Consider the following 19,455-nt stretch of genomic DNA (forward strand, 5'->3'; position numbering starts at 1 on the left):
TCGTCCCCCTCTGGAAACGATCCCCCAAGCGCTCACATGGCCGCGTCTTCTTGCACGGACAAGGGCTTCTTGAAACGAATCGATCGTCCGGGCAGGCTGCCATTTGTTTCCGTCGACGGAAACGTACCTATCTATTAATGCTTTGTATTCCCGTAAGATACGGCCCCGGGGACTCGATTCATTTATACGGCAACGCGTCGCCGGGGCACCGCGAGGCATGCCAATACTCGATCAACCTCGGGCTCGTTTGTCATCGTCTATACTGTCCTCGCACACCGACTATCCGATCGGCACGCCATTTCTGCATTCGTCATCGACTTCGCCGACGGAATCGCAAGAAACATCTGCGACGAATGGCGCTAATTATACCCCTTTCCTGAAAATTTGAAAGTTAAAATTGCGGCGATGGAAACGGAACTTCCAACTTAAAGTCGGAATTTGCAAAATCGCGGAATTGGGTAATCCCCGCGAAAGGGAATCCTAGAATAGGCGCCGATAATTAACGAACCGATGTAATTATAAATGTAATTAAATTGCCCGACAGTGGGGCATGGCTCACGGATAACGACGCAATGTTGAAATCGGAAATGTTGAAATCATATTTCCGATGCAATTTGGAAGAGAATAATTTTACATTTGGAATTGAAACCGTGGAGAGGCAAAATATGACGGTCCGTGTCGAGCGGAACGTGACAAAAGGGCGCAAAGGATGGTAGAAAGTAATATAAAGGCGTTACTTTGTAGCGAGCTAGCCAGGACATTACGACCGGTAATAAGGAGAAACGGTTAAATGTAAACTCGTGAGTCTAGCATATAGCGGGCCCTTAAAAAAAGCGGGAGCTGACGCAAAAATAGTGTGACACCCTCGATGGGCTGGGTGGGCCGGATGTCGCGCGGACCTCTCGGCGTCATTATCATATCACGTAGAGGGTGCGCACGCTTGTCAGAGAAAGATGAGAGTTGCACCCATTGCGGCGAAGGATGGCAAGAGCGCGCCCCGCTAACGTATGTATAGTATTTTTAATTGTTGACATTAAAATGTGTACCCCCGGTTTTTTCTTGTTAACATTATCCCCGACGGCCGGGGGTAGTGGGCTCGTTTGGCACGACCTGCTCGGAATATTTATTTCCAGTTTGAAGGAGGTAGGTACCTCCGCTTCATGTAAAAGAAAAAAAAAAACATATTTATACCTCTCCATTTGAATATTACGCCGTCTGATACATTGAACGGATAAATTGTCACGCCTGACCTCTTCACGGGATCAAGAAACAATTTACTGCTGGACTGACTTAATTTATACGTTGTGTTTTAGATACTTGATATGAACTTCATATTCTCGGAAAATTCTTTACCGAGATTTCATTTATATTCATACTTTAGCATATGCGATCGGTAGCTCTATACTCGGGCGCTCCTTTTATCTTCCAGGAAGCGGAATACGTGCACCCCTTTAAACGAAACTCTCGGCGCCGCAAAAGGCCCGGTCGGTGCGGGTAAACTTTTAACTTTTCGATTGAATGCGGAATCCGAAGGGCAGTATTATGCCTGGGGTTCGTTGCGGCGTTTTGCATGTGATTCGAGCACAATGCGGCCCATCGGAAGCCGTCTTCTACTACTTCCGCTATCCGACTGGCTGTCTGTCCCGCCACCCCCTCGCACCCCGTCGCCCTGCACCGCCGGAGATGCGAACTCGCATATTTATTTGCCCCTATAGAAAAATATACGATGCTTCAGAAAGGAGAATATCAACTCGCATGTAGACGAACGCGAAGACGCGCGTGCGAGGGTGTGCGGATATATGCAAGGGTATGTTCCAGGGCCCAGGCTGTCACTCACCGAGCTAGGGCCAAATCTCGCGTGTTCCAAGGGACACGAGGGATGCTCCCACCTGCGATATAGCTTCCTTACAAATGCTACCCCGCGTGTAAACGTCGAAACTACCTTTTATTCTCCGATCTTGCCCTATTGAGACGTCGAGGCGCACACTTTCTCCTCAAATGAAAAAATTACAACCCACCCCAGTGTAAAAAATCTACGGACAAAGAAGCCTAAAATTGACTATCGTCGTTGCAGATAAGAATTCTTTGCTTAAAAGGGTTTCCTTAAAGCTTGGGTTAAAAACTTCAAGAATGCGTTATGCGAACATCTTGGTAAAAATGCATACTCGCAAATAAGACATTTTTATATACCTAGATTTAAATGCAAGTGGAACGATTTTAACTCATCTATTCCTGTTCCCAAGTACCAAGATGCCTTTCGCTCTTTTCAATTAAAAAAGGAACGAGCATTTATTACTTAAAAATCGTTGCGCGTTAAATTAACGATCTCGACGTCGTCCGACGTCCTCAACGCCCACTCTAATTACGGATATAGCAGCTCGCGAGCACTCTTTCCAGGTTCATCCTCTTGGGGATTCGACGATGACATCGCGACGTTATGCGTTAAGAGCCTATCTGCGCCGGTATCGAGAACATGAGCCTTTTAGGGCCATTTTACCCTAATTACTAGACAATGGGTAATCCCAATTAGGCGGAATTGAATTAATCATCTCGTAGCCGGGAATGCTCAGCACGCGCCGCGACGTCATGCGTCACGCCCCCGTTTTCGGTAACGCGTGCCCCATAACGTTTTCGAAAAGCCCCAAGAGACTGTTCGAGGTGTGTTTCGAGGGAAAATTTTAAGGAATCCTAAATTAAAGAGAACTAGAGTACCGGCTACAGTGAATATTAGTCTCGTGACAGTTTCTTGAAGGCCTAATGCCAATATATTAGACAGTTAAATTTCATATTTGATCAATAACGACATAACTAAGAATCCTAATATTCGCGTCATATATATGATTTAAGTGGAATAGTATGTATCAATCTCCATTATACGTAAATTATCACCAACATAAAAAGGAGCACGCGCATTTTATAGGGCAACGCGTCTCTAAATGCTTCTAATCCCCCAAATGAGGATTGTGCGTGAGAGGACTAAATTAATTAATCGTAATAATTAATAGCCCCTTATGAAATCAAGACGCCACGGTACACGTGGTTTCGCGCGTATTGGATTGTCGACATCGCACCCCGACCACGTGGTCGGGGGTGACATAACCTGGATGTAACCGAGCGATCCCCCAGAAGCAGCGACACGCTACGCGTTAAGGGAGGTCGCCTCTTTTATCGGAGAGTACTCCTTCGGTCCTAACGCACGTCCTATGTGACAGCCGTCGCCATACCTGCCGCTTATCTTGATACTTTTACGAGACTATTTTTTCCGGAAGTCCGTCCTTTTCATTTCATTTAAATATGGACGCGCCTCGTTCGGCACGCTGCAGCGGATAGAAGCACATTTTCATTAAGGCTTCTGATTTATCGGTATAGTTAGCACTGTCGACCTCGTTGCGCCCTCCCGTGAGAGGCACCGCCACGTGAAAAGCCTTTGGCACGTGGAAACCACGACGGGCTGCATGCGATTTCTCTCCTTTCTCCCTTCTTCAATAATAATAATCGAGAATTTCTAAAGAATATGCTCAAGCTTTCGCGTTTTCGCGCTCTCGTTCGGACCATTCGAAAACGGCCGGCACCGTTTTTGCGGACTCGCGCCGTTCGTAATAACAAGCACAGGTTGAATATTCATATAGAAAGACTGCGAAAATCACGCGTAAGAAATCGGACTGACGAGCGAGGTCGACCTGTAAATATTCCTTCCGAAATATTCAATTTACGACACGCCATCGTGACGCTATACTGCTTCGATATCAGTCGTGGTCCCTGTGACTTTGGCCCGTGCTATCTTGGATTTCTGGGAGCCCCAGTACAATTACCTCGGCTTAGTTACATGTTAATTAATGTGTACGCTTAAGGTACACATCTCAATTTCTTTAATTAAATCTTGATACACTTGTTTTTACATTGTCAACGCAAAATCTTGACAAATTTAAGTCAATAATTATTCCTTGGATAGCTGTCAATGGCCAAACGTTTAAACCCCATACTGGTATAAAATTCAGAAACTAATAAATATGTTAATATTGGTGTAGGACGCGAAGCAAAACGAACTATTTGGTAACGTTGCCGAAAGTTGGAGCCTCCCCAATCGACGTTCCCAAAAAACTGTGTAGCACACGTTCTCGAAATCTCGTCGAGACAGTCTTGACGGACGACGCGCAGAAGACGGTCATCCCGATCGCCCAAATAAAGATACACACATTTTTACATTCAATAAACAGTTTAATAATCTGTTTATCACCACCCTTACTACCCACATTGGTAATGCAAAGTTGACTCGTAACTATCCTTGAAGTACTCCACTTTCTAATGAACTCTGAAAGGCCAAGTGGCAGGTTCGGTATCTTTAAATGAGAAGGCCGAAGCAGCTAAAGCAAAGCAAACAAACGGAAGCGGTTAAGGGGCGAATGAGAAGAAACCGATAGATAAATTGAAAGGGCCAGGAAACCGAGCAATCTGCGCCCCGTTCGTACATCCCGTTCATCGGACCAGAATGGCGGACTCTTGTCCATTTATAACCGCGTGGAGCATAGAGGAGAGGAATAGAAGGCTTCGCGGAAAGGTGTCGGGAGACGGAAGACGAATCGACAACATACCATGCCAGAGCCTCGTCTGGCGTCTTCCATGCATCAAACCACCCACGTGCTTGTCTTCGCACATGTGGTCCGCAGTATCCCTTTGCGGGAATGCGGATCGCGTCTCAATCTGCGATCCGAGCATCCATCTTGGTGTGGCTTCGCTGAAAGATTCGCCCTGAAAGCTCGGAGATTCCCTATTTCTTGGCATTTTCGTGGCGTTCCCCGATACTTCCAATTAACCTCTTTACATGTATGCCTAATAACAAGATGGAAATAGAATTGTACAATGAAGTGGGAATTTCGACATGGACGAGGACCAGAAAAATCATTTAAGCCTAGTGATTTATTTTCGACATTGACTCGAATTATCCCTTACTTTTGAACACATTCGCAACCGCTGACGTGAATTCACGTCTTTTCAAGTTCTACTTCTGGTTACCGCTGACGTGAATTCACGTCCATAACGATACACGATACAAGTTCGCGGCAACCAGTTTCAGAAATTCATTATTTTCGCCGGTACTCAGTACTTAACGGAAAAAATTTGCCGGTCGCGAATGTGTTAATAACTGTACTTTGATACTGCATTTCTTGGCTAATTATATAAATACTTTTTGCGTTTGGATGCGGCGCACCCAACATTTCTCGCAGAAATTCGAGTTTTTCGCGGTTATTTTGAAATGGCTTAGCAAGTAAAGGATCCAATTCCGAAATTCAGTGCCGCTTCGGCTTTTCCCGGCAAAGTTCCAACCGGCGAAGACGGAGTCCTTTTTATCGCGATCACTGGAGCACATTTAAAAGTACTCGAGGGTAATGCGAGTGCGCTTAAGTTCGTTTAAAATCTTACTAATTAACAGTTGCGATTCAAGACGTTCCGGGATCCTCGAGCGATTCATGAGAGCATATGAAGACCGAGAGAGTAAAACCGTACGGACGTACGATAGAGGAGGAGAGAGAGAGAGTTTTCTTAAGGCCCCGTATTCTCCCCAGGGAGTCGGGTGTTAGGAGAAATTAACGGCAACCCCTGATCTCAGACCCCCATGCTATCTCCCTAATAATAAACTGGTAATTCCCAATGCTCCTATAAGTTACTCCCTTTCAACGTCGTAATGACCTATGAGTGCCAAAACGTACCACGTACTCGGTGTCCATCATCGGCACATTCAACGGTGAAAAATTTTTAATGATACTTGAAAATGATTAGAATTATTTACGGGATTTCATTTACCCGCTGTACAAGTTACCTTTAAATTCTGAAAATTATCCAACCTCAAAATAGGTAAACAATTGTGTAGAAAGAATACTCTGTCAATTTTGTAACAAAATATTCAATTAGGTAATTACTGAAATGTCCATTACAAGATGAGAAACAAATTCCCATCCACTTATCCCCTCTCAACTTATTATTGAGTAAGCACCGCGCATGTTTTAAATAACAAATTTCATATTTACAATAAAAAAATCATTTTTCGAGTTGCGAAAATGCTTATCTATAGGTTCAAATGTTAAAGAGACACGTATGTGTTCCGGCAATGCAATTTCTCAGTTAAAACAACGTATAATTCGTGTTATTCATAAATCCGATTTTCCAACGGACAAGAAGGCGCATCTTGATCGATATTTAGAGGTCACCCGTTACGTTGTCACAGGCAGGTATACTTAGGATATATCTACGGCGTGTAAAGTACAATGCTTTCTCGTCGAGGGTGGTGGAACGGTTACGGAGTAGAGACAGGGGGTGTAAACTTCCAAGACCAAGATTCAACCTCTTGGCGAAACCCGGCTAGATTTATGGGCATAAATTTCGACCTAATAAGAAGTAAACTTCGCTAGCCATGTTGCGCCATGGACAATATGTAATAATGGTTGCCACCGAAATATCGCGAGAACATTTCGGATCGCGTCCGCGATCGTGAGAATGCGACTAAATCTATCGTTATTTCGCATTAATTGCAGTTTGGTGGGGCGTTCGGCACAACGTGGGAATCGGAATGACGGATATTGCAAATGTGGCGGGGTGGAAAATCTACAGGTTGCACTTCGCGAATGCATTGTTGCGCGCATTTCGCACAGGGTGCGACACATCGCCCGGCAAATATTCGATTCGATTTATGCACATTTAACAAATAATGATATAAATGTTGATATTAATATTGAAACTCTAATTTATCACGCGAAAATGGTTTAAATGTTCGACAAACAACCGAATTGTGTTTTTACTTCGTTGATTGTAAATTAGAAATCGCGACCAGGCGATTATAAATTCTCTATGACGGCTTTCACCCTGGCAACTTTTAGCGGCGTGATTAAATCGCATTATTTTGTACATTATTTTATATGCAATGCCCTACAGTACTTGATCGCGCGGCTAAGTTGCTAATGTGTATAGCTATAGGGAATTACATACAAAATAACGTCCGCGATTGTCGCGAGGCTGAAATTCTACAAGGTGATAACCGTCTTACTTTAAATCATTAGTTTTAATAATTTCATTGTTTGCTACAATTGCATTAATCGGAAAATCTAACACAACAGATGTATAATAATTTAATCTCGATGTAATTCTACAATAATATACGGAGAACTCCTTCGCCCTGGCGTCCTTACATGCCTTAGGCTCTCGACAAGGTGCAGAAATTTCGGAGATTCGAAATTTCAAAGCGGAAGCCCCGACTCTCCGAGAAATCTATGACCCGAAGCGAAGGGATACCAGGTTTACCATGGCGCGTACCCTAGGAACGCAGGAGCTCGTCGGAAAGCAGTGACCAATAAATTTCACGGCACTGTCTCTTACTTGTAATTAAACGCACGACTTAAACATGCTATTAATGTCGGAATCCTGCCACGTACAAAGTCACTTTCTGTTCGGACATCCGACCCCACGAGATGTTATTCGATAGCGGCATGCAATAAGATAGGAATGTCCTCGAAATTATCACATGATCAAAAATAACACCTAAAGAACAAATTCACATGAAAGCTAAAGTATAAACCAACGAGTATTGCCATCGTTATTTGACAATAATTTTCATAATTAATAGTGTCAATTAATGTAAAATTCCACCTTTGTCGAAACAAAGGTGATGAAATAAAGGTACTTCCGAATAAACATATCTTATGCTAATCGAGTCCTAATTATCGGTATAATTACGAAGTGATTGAAGGTCTGTCGTGTATCCACCATCTACGATCCGATATAATGGACGAATCACCTCGGGACCATCCCCAATCGCATCTCTCCCATCACCTTGCATATAGACGGTTACTAATGAGCCATCCCCATTTAATTAACCGCTGGAAGAGAAGTGCAATTGATGGGCTATTCGCCGTATTCGAAAACGCAAATACATTCCTACCATTAAAGTTAGATTTTCTTAAACGCTAACGATTCTTTGACATTTTTGTCAAGAATTCTACATCCATAAAGATTAAATATCGGTATCAACTGCCCGTCTAAGAATCTATCGGTAATGCATGCTACTATCCAATTTTCTCATCAGCGATGTTAATATAAATATTTTTTTTTTAACGATATTCGAACGGATACAGCGCAGACAAAAGTGTTATTATTTCTTTTCAGATAATAAATATCAACACTTTTTAACGGGTTTCTTTTTCAATGAGTTAAGTTTTATGAAAGCGGCATTCAACGGCCTCCGTGGCGCAATCGGCTAGCGCGTTCGGCTGTTAACCGAAAGGTTGGTGGTTCGAGCCCACCCGGGGGCGAGATTATTTTGTTACCAAGCAGCATTATACATTAGGACAAAATTTATAATTTTCAAAATAAATCGAATTATTTGAAATTCAAAACGATATTTCGATGTAACAAATGAAAGTATTTTTTTAATATTTCTCTTATAAGAGTATACCTTTCTTCCGGTAGAAAAGTAAAAAAATTCATGAACAGAATAAAAATCATGAAAAGAAAACTTTTAAGATAGCCGGATACGGAGAACAAGCAACGATCAATAAACATGAGAAACAAATCGATTCGTTAATAAACATGAAAAATACATCGCAACTCAATGAGGCGCCGTGGCTTAGTTGGTTAAAGCGCCTGTCTAGTAAACAGGAGATCGAGGGTTCGAATCCCTCCGGGGCCTTCCAGCAAACCGTTACTGATTTCGGTAGTTTGCTCTTTTTTTTCTTTTCACCTTTTTCAATAGCTTTGAACTTACACTACCACAGTTGGTTTTTAACGTTGTCCCTCAAATGAAAACATTAGATGTTTAACGGACTTCCTCTGTCTCCGAAATTGAAAGAACTCTTTTCTCCACTATCCGAATTTCAAAAACACGTCATGTCGCGAATTGCTCATTCCGAGATTATTAAATTATGTTAATCATTTGAACGAAATTAGCACTGATCACGGTATGTAATTTAAATTCGTTCCTCATTTAGTAATACTCGTACATTTTATCATGATAATCCAACAAATGTAATTCGCACAACTTATCCACTGCCAATGACATCCTTAAATAATACGCCGGATCACTCAAGAAAAAACCGAGTATAATATTCAATAATAACAGAGAGATTAAAGACGGAATAACAGGAGAAGGGAGGGGAAAGTTAAACGAAGAGCAGTCGGCCTAACGTGATACACTGGAAAGTCCCTGTGAGTTCCTAGGGAAAATGGCGTTCCTAGGGTTGGCTAACCTGATATCCCAGCTGTCAGCTGACTTCATTGTTGTAGTCGATGCCGGACGGCAACTTGAAGCATGGATTCGTGTACAGATCCCCTGGGTTTGAATCAAAAGAAGCTCTTCAAAATCTTGAAGGAGGGCGTTCCGAAAAATGCTAAGGAAACCCGGAATATCTTAGAGATTCGTGATGACACCCTCTACGTGTGGAATTCCGAAAGCTGTTGCGTGCTCACCATGGATGTCAACGCGGTGCGCGGCAACCTCAGTGGCGACATTTCTTACCAGGTATGGAAAAGGGGAAAAGAAAAAGCGATCAATGTTTACTCTCAATATTCTTTTGTTATTTGCTGTTGATTTGAAACGTCGAAGAAACATGACGGGACCTGCATTATCGACCGTAGCCGCGCGCGTGGCGCACATCGAGCGGTGGCGTACCTAACCTACAAAGCGCGCCAAGCGGCAGACGGCGCGCACGCGTAAAGACAGGCGTGACACATATGAGGCAAACCTATCTTGATACTACATCTTGCATTAATATAAACTTCATTTCAGGCATATAATAATTACCTGAAATAACCTACCCAACAAAGCGCGACAGACGGCGCGCACGCGTAAAGACAGGCTTGGCACATATAAGGCACGATAATACATCCTGCATTAATATAAACTTAATTTCAGGTATATAATAATTTAAAATCATTGATTAATTTTTCTGCGTAGTGCTTGTGACACGTAGGTAAATGAGCCTTGTTCGATAGGAAGCAGATTTCAGATGTCAGAGAAAATGCATCACCGTTGGCTCTGAAAAATCCAAAACATTAATAAGTTCTGTAATCGAATGAGAATTCTACAGCGATAAAGGTATAACGATACTCAGTTCTTAAAAATATTTTGAGTGTTGTGGAGTAGGAAAATTTCATTCTAGAATCGACGTCCATGTATTGCTCAGCTGTTGGACTTGTGCATAACGTAACGACGTAACATAGTGATCATAATTAAATAATAAAATTTCAAGTAACTAACTCATCTCACTTAGTACAATTTCTAATTTACATAGAATACATAAATGCTCTAATGATCCATATCCCGATTGTTGATCATGGACAGGAAATTATTAGCTACTCGATTTCTCACATCGCCTCAAAATAGTCCTCGTTTTGCCTCCTTGACGGCGCCGTCGTCTCGGAGGGGTCGAGCCAGACTATATTTCATGGGTTTTATGGACGCGTCGCGTCGGGCGAGCTTCTCAATAGGCAAATTTCCGAGGACGATTCGCTCGAGCAAGCGGACGAAAGCTTCCCCTTATTTATCGCCCTCAAATGCTCTCCTTTCATCGATGAACTATTTCCAAGAGGTGTAGATTTTTCAACGAAAACGTCACACCTCTTTATGTTAAAAAAATTAAACAAAGCCGACTAACGGAACTTGGAATCCCAAATTACTGTTTAACTTCGCTTCCTGCTACTGACAACTATACTATATATTTACTGTAATCAATTTTAAAAGTTGCTGGATTTTACCGTATACAACTTGAAAACAATTCCTCGTACGTTCCAATAACGCAATTGATTATATTTTCCGTAAAACATATTCCTGTAACAAAATATTCCAACTGATACAAATTTTTCCCAACGTAAACACGCTCCGCTTCCTCTCATCATCGGTAATAGGCATCCCCTCGTACGTCGAGGCACCCTGACCCTTTCCCGTCACCGAAGAAAGCTTTCACGAGAAGACCCTCGTCGAGGGTGGTTTTCAAAAATGATCGCGACTCTTCAAACCGATTCCCTTTTCCCCCGTTTTCGGGGCGTAACGGCCGAATAAACCGATTCTCGCTTTTCCAGATCGGTCCCGGAAGCCGAGATACCACTCTGGCGCATCGACGCGCGTAGCCGGACGGAAAATGATTACGCCAGGGAAATGAAAGGGAAGGCGGGCGGGCGGAATCGCGGCGAAAATGGGCAGAACGTTTCGTTCTCGCCCGGTGCTTTTATTTCATTTCAATGGCACCGCGGGATCAGCGAGTACATTAATGCCTCGCCGCGCGCGAAAGAGCGGTAAGGGAATAATTTATAGGAAATGGGTTGTTCGACGCTCCGGAGTAATTTAATTAAAATAAATGTCCGTGCCGCGAGGAACGGACCACGGACCGCGGACCGCAGCGTGCGAATAAAATGCAAATTCAGACCCTTTCCGCTTTTACGTATGCGTGTATGTGGGGGAGGATTCTGTCGGGACCGATCGTCCGACCTCCTACGTACCACGGGCGCTCATTCGACGAGGGAGAATTCCGGGTGGCTTCTAACTTTTGCCTGGCCTCTGATATACGAGGAAAGGAATTAGAATAGAAAACGGAAGGGAAGGTAGCGGCATTACTGGAAAATGTGCCAATTCTGAGATGTTCATACTAGTTATCGGATGTGACTCGTAGTCATGTCAGTATTGACATTTTTAAGCTTTTTCAACCTCGTCGCTAATCTCAGTAGTTGATCGTCAAAATCGAGATCTACCCTGATGGACGGATTGTCGAACGTATTATTGGACATTCTTGGCATTACATATTTTTATCCGATTTATGATCGACTGTGTATTCCCGAAGAAAATTTAATACCAGCCTATTTTGTGTAGGTATTTTTGTGGATCATCAGTTTTAAAGTATGGATTTATATTACCACGTTAACTTTTTAATTGACTACGAAACAGTGATTGACACGTTAATTTTACTTCAACGCATGAAGTAAATGATATATTCTCTTTGGATAAACCTGTTGAACCATTTTATTTTTCCGAACAAGATAAAAATACTTTTCCGCGCTGAAGTTATAACAAAAAGACTCAAGTGATATAATACCATTACACGTATTATATAATGCGAGAACTTGGATCGGCGTCGAGTATCGATCGAGGCGCGAGCACGCAACCGGCAGGGGAGATTTCCAGGCAGGTTTTCGCGGAAAATGACTGAAATATTAGCCGTAAATAATAAAAGTTAGCGAGGTTCCTCCGGCGCTTGCGCGGCCGGACTTTAAACCGGAAGATAGGTGTCGCAGGGTGTCGGGACCGGGGGGTGCGAGGGGGTGCGACGGGGCCCGCGGGCAGGGGTGGAGACAAAGACGCACCATTGTCAACCGCTCCGCCATCGGAACCACCATCCGCCGCGGGAAACTTTGAATCATTTTTATTGCATAGAGTTATCTTTGTTACCAGCGGAACGAACGTCTAAACGCGTCCTCTCTTCCTCTTTTCCACCCTCACTTTACTCGGCCTTCTCTCCGAGCCCTTCCCGCTCCCCCGGCCTCGCCCCTTCCCTGGCCTCCCGTGAGATAATACCGACGCGAAAGCGTTCACACCCCTTTGACTGCCCAAATGGAATAAGTTCTTTAATTCAAGGATTTACCGCGACGCGAACCGAGCACCGGTTATCGTAAAGATTCCGGCCCGAGGCTGCCGGACCGGAAGTTCTCTTTTCTCGCGGATCCGCGTCTAGGAGATGCAATCGCATTCTCGATCTTGAGGTGAATTGAATAATTGAACTTTACACCCGGCTCGAATTCTTCCGAAATGTCGTACCCCTTTCTGGTTAATTTCTGAAAATTTTAATTAATAAGCAGTAGTTAACTGGCCGCTGCACATTTTTCTTCATTTAGGCAACCAATGCAGCTCGTGCATTTTTTTCGTTGCAGCGAACTCTACCGAAAACAGCGTTTTTTACTCACCTAATAGAATTCCATTACATTATAATTTCTCTGAATGTGTCTAGAATTATAAGGTACGTTTAATTCGGGGAATTTTATCAACGAAATGTAGAAAACAATTTATTTGTAACGATCTACCATACATCTGAATCATGTAGTATTTGCAATGTGTAGCTGCAGTGGTTACGAAACATGAACAATTTTAGGGGTTTCTAGTTTCACCGTGTCTCATCCTTAATTATTGGGCATTGGGTTTAAAAAATTAGGAAGTATTCCGTGTTTGTCAATGACTTTTTCGGTAACGTTTCCAAATAGTCATCCATGTTCGCAAAGACGACGCGACGTCGGTCGCCCCACGAGGCTTCGATAGGAACAATGACGCACTGCGGTGATGTCCCGATGGAGAAATGGGATTTAGAGGCGATAATAATCTTCGACGGGAGTCCGCATTCGATCGGTAGAGCGTCGGAGATAATAAAGAAGGGGTGCGAATGATGCCAATACCGCGTTCCGCAACCCCGTACCCTTCGCAGCAACAACGGCGGCCTACGCGTCGAGCGAAAGGAAAAGAGGAAGAGAGTAGTCCAAAGCGGTACGAAGTGCTGCGAGAATTCCCATAAAACGGCCAACGGTACGATGATGCTCAATAACCCGTGCCACATTGCCAAACCCATATCCCTTCGTGTTTTGCGTGTCAAGCTCCATATTCTAACCACCCCCGTTCCGCTACCGCTGCCACACATTGGAGTAAAAAACTCACAAAACCCCAATGAAATACCGACAAAGACATTTTCCCGAATTTGTTTGCACCCGTGCCACTTAATCTCCTCATTTAACCTTACACGAATGGAGCTTTGCAAATGAATTCATTAAAAATAAGATAAGCTCGTATTGGTGTGATTATTTTTATCGTCCGACTAACTTTCATCTCCGATATCGGAGATGAAAGAAGATCGAAGATTGCCGCAATGAACAGTCTTAATAGTAGTATTCGGCTTAACCGAATTCACCGGTGGGGTAGATTTGTGTAACTGTGCAACTCGTAGAGCATGCATACACTCATGGCAGAGTCTACGCATTCGAGTAGGAACGCCCTAAAGTCTTATCTAAATTAAAAATTCTCCGGAATCTCGGACTCGCCTGTAACCTCCACCCCTTTCCGGGCCGCGAGAAGGACCGGAGGACGGGGGCGAGTCGGCATCACGAGCGAAATAGAAAATTCCTCCGGGCTAGCGAACCCCCTTCGGGGCAGCTGAGATATCGCGTAATAAGCGAAATCCGCTCGACGATAATTAAAAAGTAATTTTACGGTGACGTTTCTCAGCGAGCGCCGGGCATGCCCAGGGCGGCGGTAAACGCACCACCTTCGGGGAGTCTTGCACCCCCGACCCGGCGGGGATGAGACTCGCCGATGTCTGGAAACACGCGTGAGCCAGGGTGCGGGGGCAGTGGGGTACGTTGGGAGATAGGTGGGAGGTTGTGGGATTGGAAGGTGGGAAGGTAGGCGAGCAATAAAATTCACGGGAAGTGTTTTACATCGGAGCCGTGGGCAGGGGTTGCACGGCCGCGCGGCCGGGCGAAGGGTTGAGCGCCGGTTAAGGGGTGGAAGCGCCGGAGCAGGAGGCCCCGGCGAATTCAGTAAGTGGCGGACAATGGCTTTTGTGGTAGACATTGGCCCTCGGCATTCATATTTCGTTCGCGGGCAGTTAGATACATTTTCGTCCCTCCACCCTCGCGCGCCGGTGGCCCTCGAGTATCTCCGAGGGTTAAGCGAGATAAAAAGTAACCCTTGCGGCTCGCTCGTGCGACGCCAGGAAGTGGCTGATATCGTCGATAGATGGATTCTTGCGCGGCAGGACGGAGAACGCTTTTAGGGATGTTGGAGATAACGCTACCCTGGAAATCGCCGACCACGTGGAGCGAGAAACGGCTACTCCGATTTCATTTCTACCCGCAATTGGGATCCTAGATCCGATTCCTGTATCAATATACGGTTACCGTTGTGTTAAATCTACCTGTAACATTTTAGGAAGTACGTTTGGAGAGTAAGAAATGATTCCGATTATGAAGGGGACGGCAGCAAAGAAAGGTCACGTCACACTTGAAATGCACCCTGATTCAACGATGAAAAAATTGTATATTTCGACATTTTACGTATGAGATGTACCCTGAGAAAAAGTAGTTGCGAAATGGGCGCTAGCCCATGAAAGGAGTACAATATACAACTACAGAAGGAAAGGATAACTTTACAAATCGTAACTTTGCAAACTGTAATTGTACAACATATCCTTTTTAGAGACCGGTCCCTATTTCGCAATTCAGGTGGTAACGTTTAATACTACTTTGTTTGGTGTATCGTTAAGACTGGGAGGTTAAGAATACGCCGTAAGGAAGTTAACAATGTATTAGCTGGAGCGATATCGCTGATGGACACCCCGAGCGTGTGGTTCGGTCGTTCGAGAGGTTCGAGATAAGAGCGATTACGAATTAACGGCTCGCGAATTCGCCGTAAACCTGCCAGTGATGTCGGACTGGCCGTATCTGCTCGCATTGGCACCGAAGGAAGCGATGAGGGTTGTTTCGCGAACGGGGTCGGGGGAAGGCGCGAGATCGCGAGCACGGGGCCCGAGAACGGCGTCTTTATCTCTCAAGACACCGGGCACAACAATGCGGTTCATTGTCAAACCTGCCCGTTAAAATACGAAACAACCCTTCGCGAAGAGCGAGCCACCTCGCCCTCCCCGAACTCCACTCACCGTGGCAGGAACTACCCCCGACTTCTCTATTATTGTCGCGCATAGCCTATAAGCGGCCAAAGGGCTCTCGTAACGATAATAATTCCATGCTAATAACCCTCCACCACCACTTGTAGAGAATTCAACCCCTTCCTCGCCGCGCCCGACACATAACGCACCGCGTCCATTTCCTTTATTCGATATCTTCACCCGTGATTTTTCATCGATATCGATATCTCGTAAGATTTTCATCACCCTTTGCATAGATAATAACGTACATGGATCCATTATTTTTAATTAATTTTTCACTTGCCCTGATTAATTACAACGGCTAGTGTAATGGAAAAAATTAGAGTTAAAACATCCTGTATCTTTTGTAGTGTTTTCAATGGGATGCTTTTCAAGTAGATTAATGTTACAGGGTGCTTGTATTACAGTATGATGCAAAATTTGCAGGTTTTCGTGGTTGGATGGTTTTGATAACTTATGCTACCCTCCTTCCCTGGTCGGTCACGGAGGAGTAAGTAAAAACTCTATGGGGCAGATCGAAAGATCCCGTCAAATGGCAATCCAAATGTTGGTGCGGCGCGGCGCTTAGTCTCATCCGGCGGATGCGGGGGTGTCGCGCAAAGTAGATGGCTCTCGTTCCGCAGGGGGCGGCATTGTCAGCCTCCGGGGTTACCTTGGTGGGCTAATGCATTTCCTTTACAGTTTTAATGGGCATTCATAACTAAGTTTAATAACACCGGTAGGAGGCGAGCCCGTCGCGGTTGCATATCTAATAATTCCACGACTCCACCTCGCACAGGAAGTGGCCCACACCGTAGATTTAGTGGATCCTTAAAGTTGCTTCCACAATTGTCATATCTCGATTCGCCAGTTATTCCCTTTTATTGTCCTAATATTTACTTCCTAATATCAAAAAAAAATCCCTCCAAGATTTGCCACTTAAATCTGCCGACTCTTGCCCTCGGCTACATCTTTTATTACGTCCGAACCAGTGATCACGGAATCATTCCTATAATTGCTTTTCCATTTACCTGCTCCTAACGCGCTTCATTTTTTCGTACATATTTTCAACGATACCGTTGGACTACATAAACGAAGCTAAGCCCATTCCCAGGAAAACACGAGGAGGCGGAATCTCAGGGGGTCACTTCGGCGGAAGTGTCCGATAGTATCCACCCCGTTCTCACCCCTTAACCTGGACCCCTCGAGCGAAGTCGTCCCTGAAACTTCGGAGCAACCGCCTTGAGTAGGCGGTCCGATTGTCTCCGAGTATATAGTAAGTGGTTAATTAACATTACAACTACCCCTAGGAATCTCACCCCCGCGCACCCATGGCCCTCCTTTCCTCCCGACGCGCGTAATTTAAGTGTGCCACTGAAGACACGGTTTCGCCATGCGACGCCGGGCATTATCATGGTAATTTGTTAGGAACAAACATTATAATTCCGTGCCGCGTGGTGGTCGTCCAGCGGGTGGGAGCGGGGTCGCCCCCGTAGGTGAGGCGACCGAGACTCTAGGCGAGTGCCGTTCCACGATGGTAACGACGACGGGGTGGGAAAGGGTTGAGACTTCGTACCCAAGTTAAAGGCGTAAGATCTACCGTGTTTTGGACAGTGTCCATTGTCTCGGGGATATTTATTAGAGCCGACGCCGCTTCGCTGCGAAGACCATGCTAAGATGGCAGGTTATGGCATAATAGTGGATTTATATCGTCTCCAACCAAGACGCTATTATGCCGCCCTCCTCCGGGAAACTAAACGCGTCTACGGGTCATCCTTTGGTGACCCTTTAAGTGACGCTGGAACTAGCTGGCCGTGGCGCCGCAATGTTCGGGACGAACTCCACCATTTGTTGGTCAACGAATCCTTGTACAAGAAGCCATTACCGAAGTCGGTAAGACCTCCAGTCCGAGGGTTTTTCTATGCTTCATCGGGGAGTGATTCGCCATGAATCCGCCGTGCGGAAGAATTAATAACGACGGGTTGTTTCGCGTACACCTCTTCCTGCTCGTAATGGAAAAAAACTGCGGTTTCACGGCCTGACCATTTGATTACGTTGTTCGGAATGATACTGACGTAAACTGAGCTTTATGGGGAATCGACTGGGACGCGTCAAAGGGAGTACTCGGACGACCAAAGGGGCGAAAATGGAAATATCGAAACTCTTGAGCTAGGAATGTGTACAACATATTTATGACGCACGGTACTTGTAATCTATATACTGGGGTAGAAAAAGGTATGCGAGGTTTTGTTGGACTCGCGATGGCAATTTTACTCCAACTAAAACTTAGAATTATATGTTTGATGCACGTGATATGTACTTATGTATGTATTAGACATATATAATAATTAAGATTATTCTTTTATACAACTCCGGGCGGGAGTTGCGTGTATCTATTGTTGGTTCGCAGCCAGGACAGATCACGGACCTGCGTAAAGATTCGCATTCCCAGATGGTCCATTATTCCGAACATTCGCGCGAGCTCCGGTGACACGAGGAGGATAAACTTTATTGTTTCGAAACGTAAGCTTCGCCCGATGTTCCCGCGTTAACAATCGCGAATATCACGTACTGCAAAGGTGCGGAAAAACTCGGGTCATTTCGAGCGCAATGCGGAAGTTTAATACGGCTAATATCCAACTTAATCACCTGATACTTTCTGTGAGATAAGACGCCAAACTGCATTCATGTTTGTTTAACTATCATATGTAAACAGACGGTATTGATCGATTTGTTAGGAATCAAAGACCTTTGCTTCCGGATGGCCGCGAGGATAAGAAATTCTGGGAAGGACCTTCGATCGTTGGAAAATCACGAAGGCACCCTTATTTTTGCACATTACACCAGGGTGCCGCAAAAGGTGCGACGAGGGAGCGAAAACTCGTAAAGGCTCTTTACAGCACCGGCTAACCGACAAAGTTACCGAGGTGCGCACCGCGTCCGTTCACCAAGTTTATCGACTCGCTTTTTATTGGGAAGGCGACAGCGCCCGGTGCTTTTATTAGAAATCCAAAATGGCGCGCTAAACTTTTTCAATACCGTCCTACTACCTCGAGGTTACGACTGCTACGCACCTACGTGTGCACCGCGGGAACCAAGAATCACCCTAAGAATCATATTGACATCCGCGCTCCCTTGTTCCCAGCTAAAATCGGATACACCGCCGCTTCTTTGTATTTAAACTCACCCCCAAACAAGGTGAAGTGTCATAGAAAATAAGACTATTTTTACTCGAGGACTTTCTCGTGGCCATCTATGAATTTTCCAAAGAAAGTTTTTAATGGATCATCCTAAAAGCGAGATCGACTTTGCTTTTCGCTACTTCTCGAATTTGTACAAAAAAGAAAATTGAAACGAAACTCTTGGAGGAAAATAAAAGATTCGGAGGAGACGAGAACCGTAGAAGCTTTTTATCGGGAGTCCCGAGCGGAGAAGAAACTCGAAGCGTGAAGAAACGCTGAGTGGAGGAGGGAAAAAGAAAAGCAGCCCGGCAACGTCTGTGCCCCTTGGCAGTAAATCCAGAAACGGTTACGGCCCCCCGAGATAATGCGCAATCATTTCGGAATGGAAATTAAAATCAGATGATGAATCCTAACGATGCCGTTTATTATTTTAATTTTCCGCGAAGGCTGCGCCGCCGCCTTCGCAGTCGGTCGGTGCCGCTGGTAACTCGAGTTCGAGACACTAAATTACCTTCCTATTAGCCGTATAATTACAAGATGGCTCCCAGTAATTTCCGTTTATTCCGCTGCTTCATTTCACTCCGAACGCCCGTTGGATGTATATAGACGACCCG

General features: G+C 44.8%; 1 protein-coding gene and 2 non-coding genes across 3 annotated transcripts in view; all 3 read left to right on the forward strand.

Annotated features, from left to right (window-relative positions):
* Window positions 1-8,226: 8,226 nt before the first annotated feature.
* Trnan-guu lies at window positions 8,227-8,300 on the forward strand. The gene has a single exon. It is a non-coding gene; the product is annotated as a tRNA-Asn (tRNA).
* A 303-nt stretch (window positions 8,301-8,603) lies between these two features.
* Trnat-agu lies at window positions 8,604-8,677 on the forward strand. The gene has a single exon. It is a non-coding gene; the product is annotated as a tRNA-Thr (tRNA).
* A 605-nt stretch (window positions 8,678-9,282) lies between these two features.
* LOC105704319 (nuclear pore complex protein Nup88) overlaps window positions 9,283-19,455 on the forward strand; it is an 83,411-nt gene continuing 73,238 nt past the window's right edge. Inside the window, exon 1 of the mRNA XM_012433415.1 lies at window positions 9,283-9,505. Within this exon, the coding sequence (XP_012288838.1) occupies window positions 9,296-9,505 (210 nt within the window). The 5' untranslated portion in view covers window positions 9,283-9,295. The remainder of the gene's footprint in view (window positions 9,506-19,455) is intronic.

Source organism: Orussus abietinus, unplaced genomic scaffold (genome assembly GCF_000612105.2).
Source record: "Orussus abietinus isolate OABI.00-Male unplaced genomic scaffold, Oabi_2.0 scaffold38, whole genome shotgun sequence".
Lineage (NCBI taxonomy): Eukaryota > Metazoa > Arthropoda > Insecta > Hymenoptera > Orussidae > Orussus > Orussus abietinus.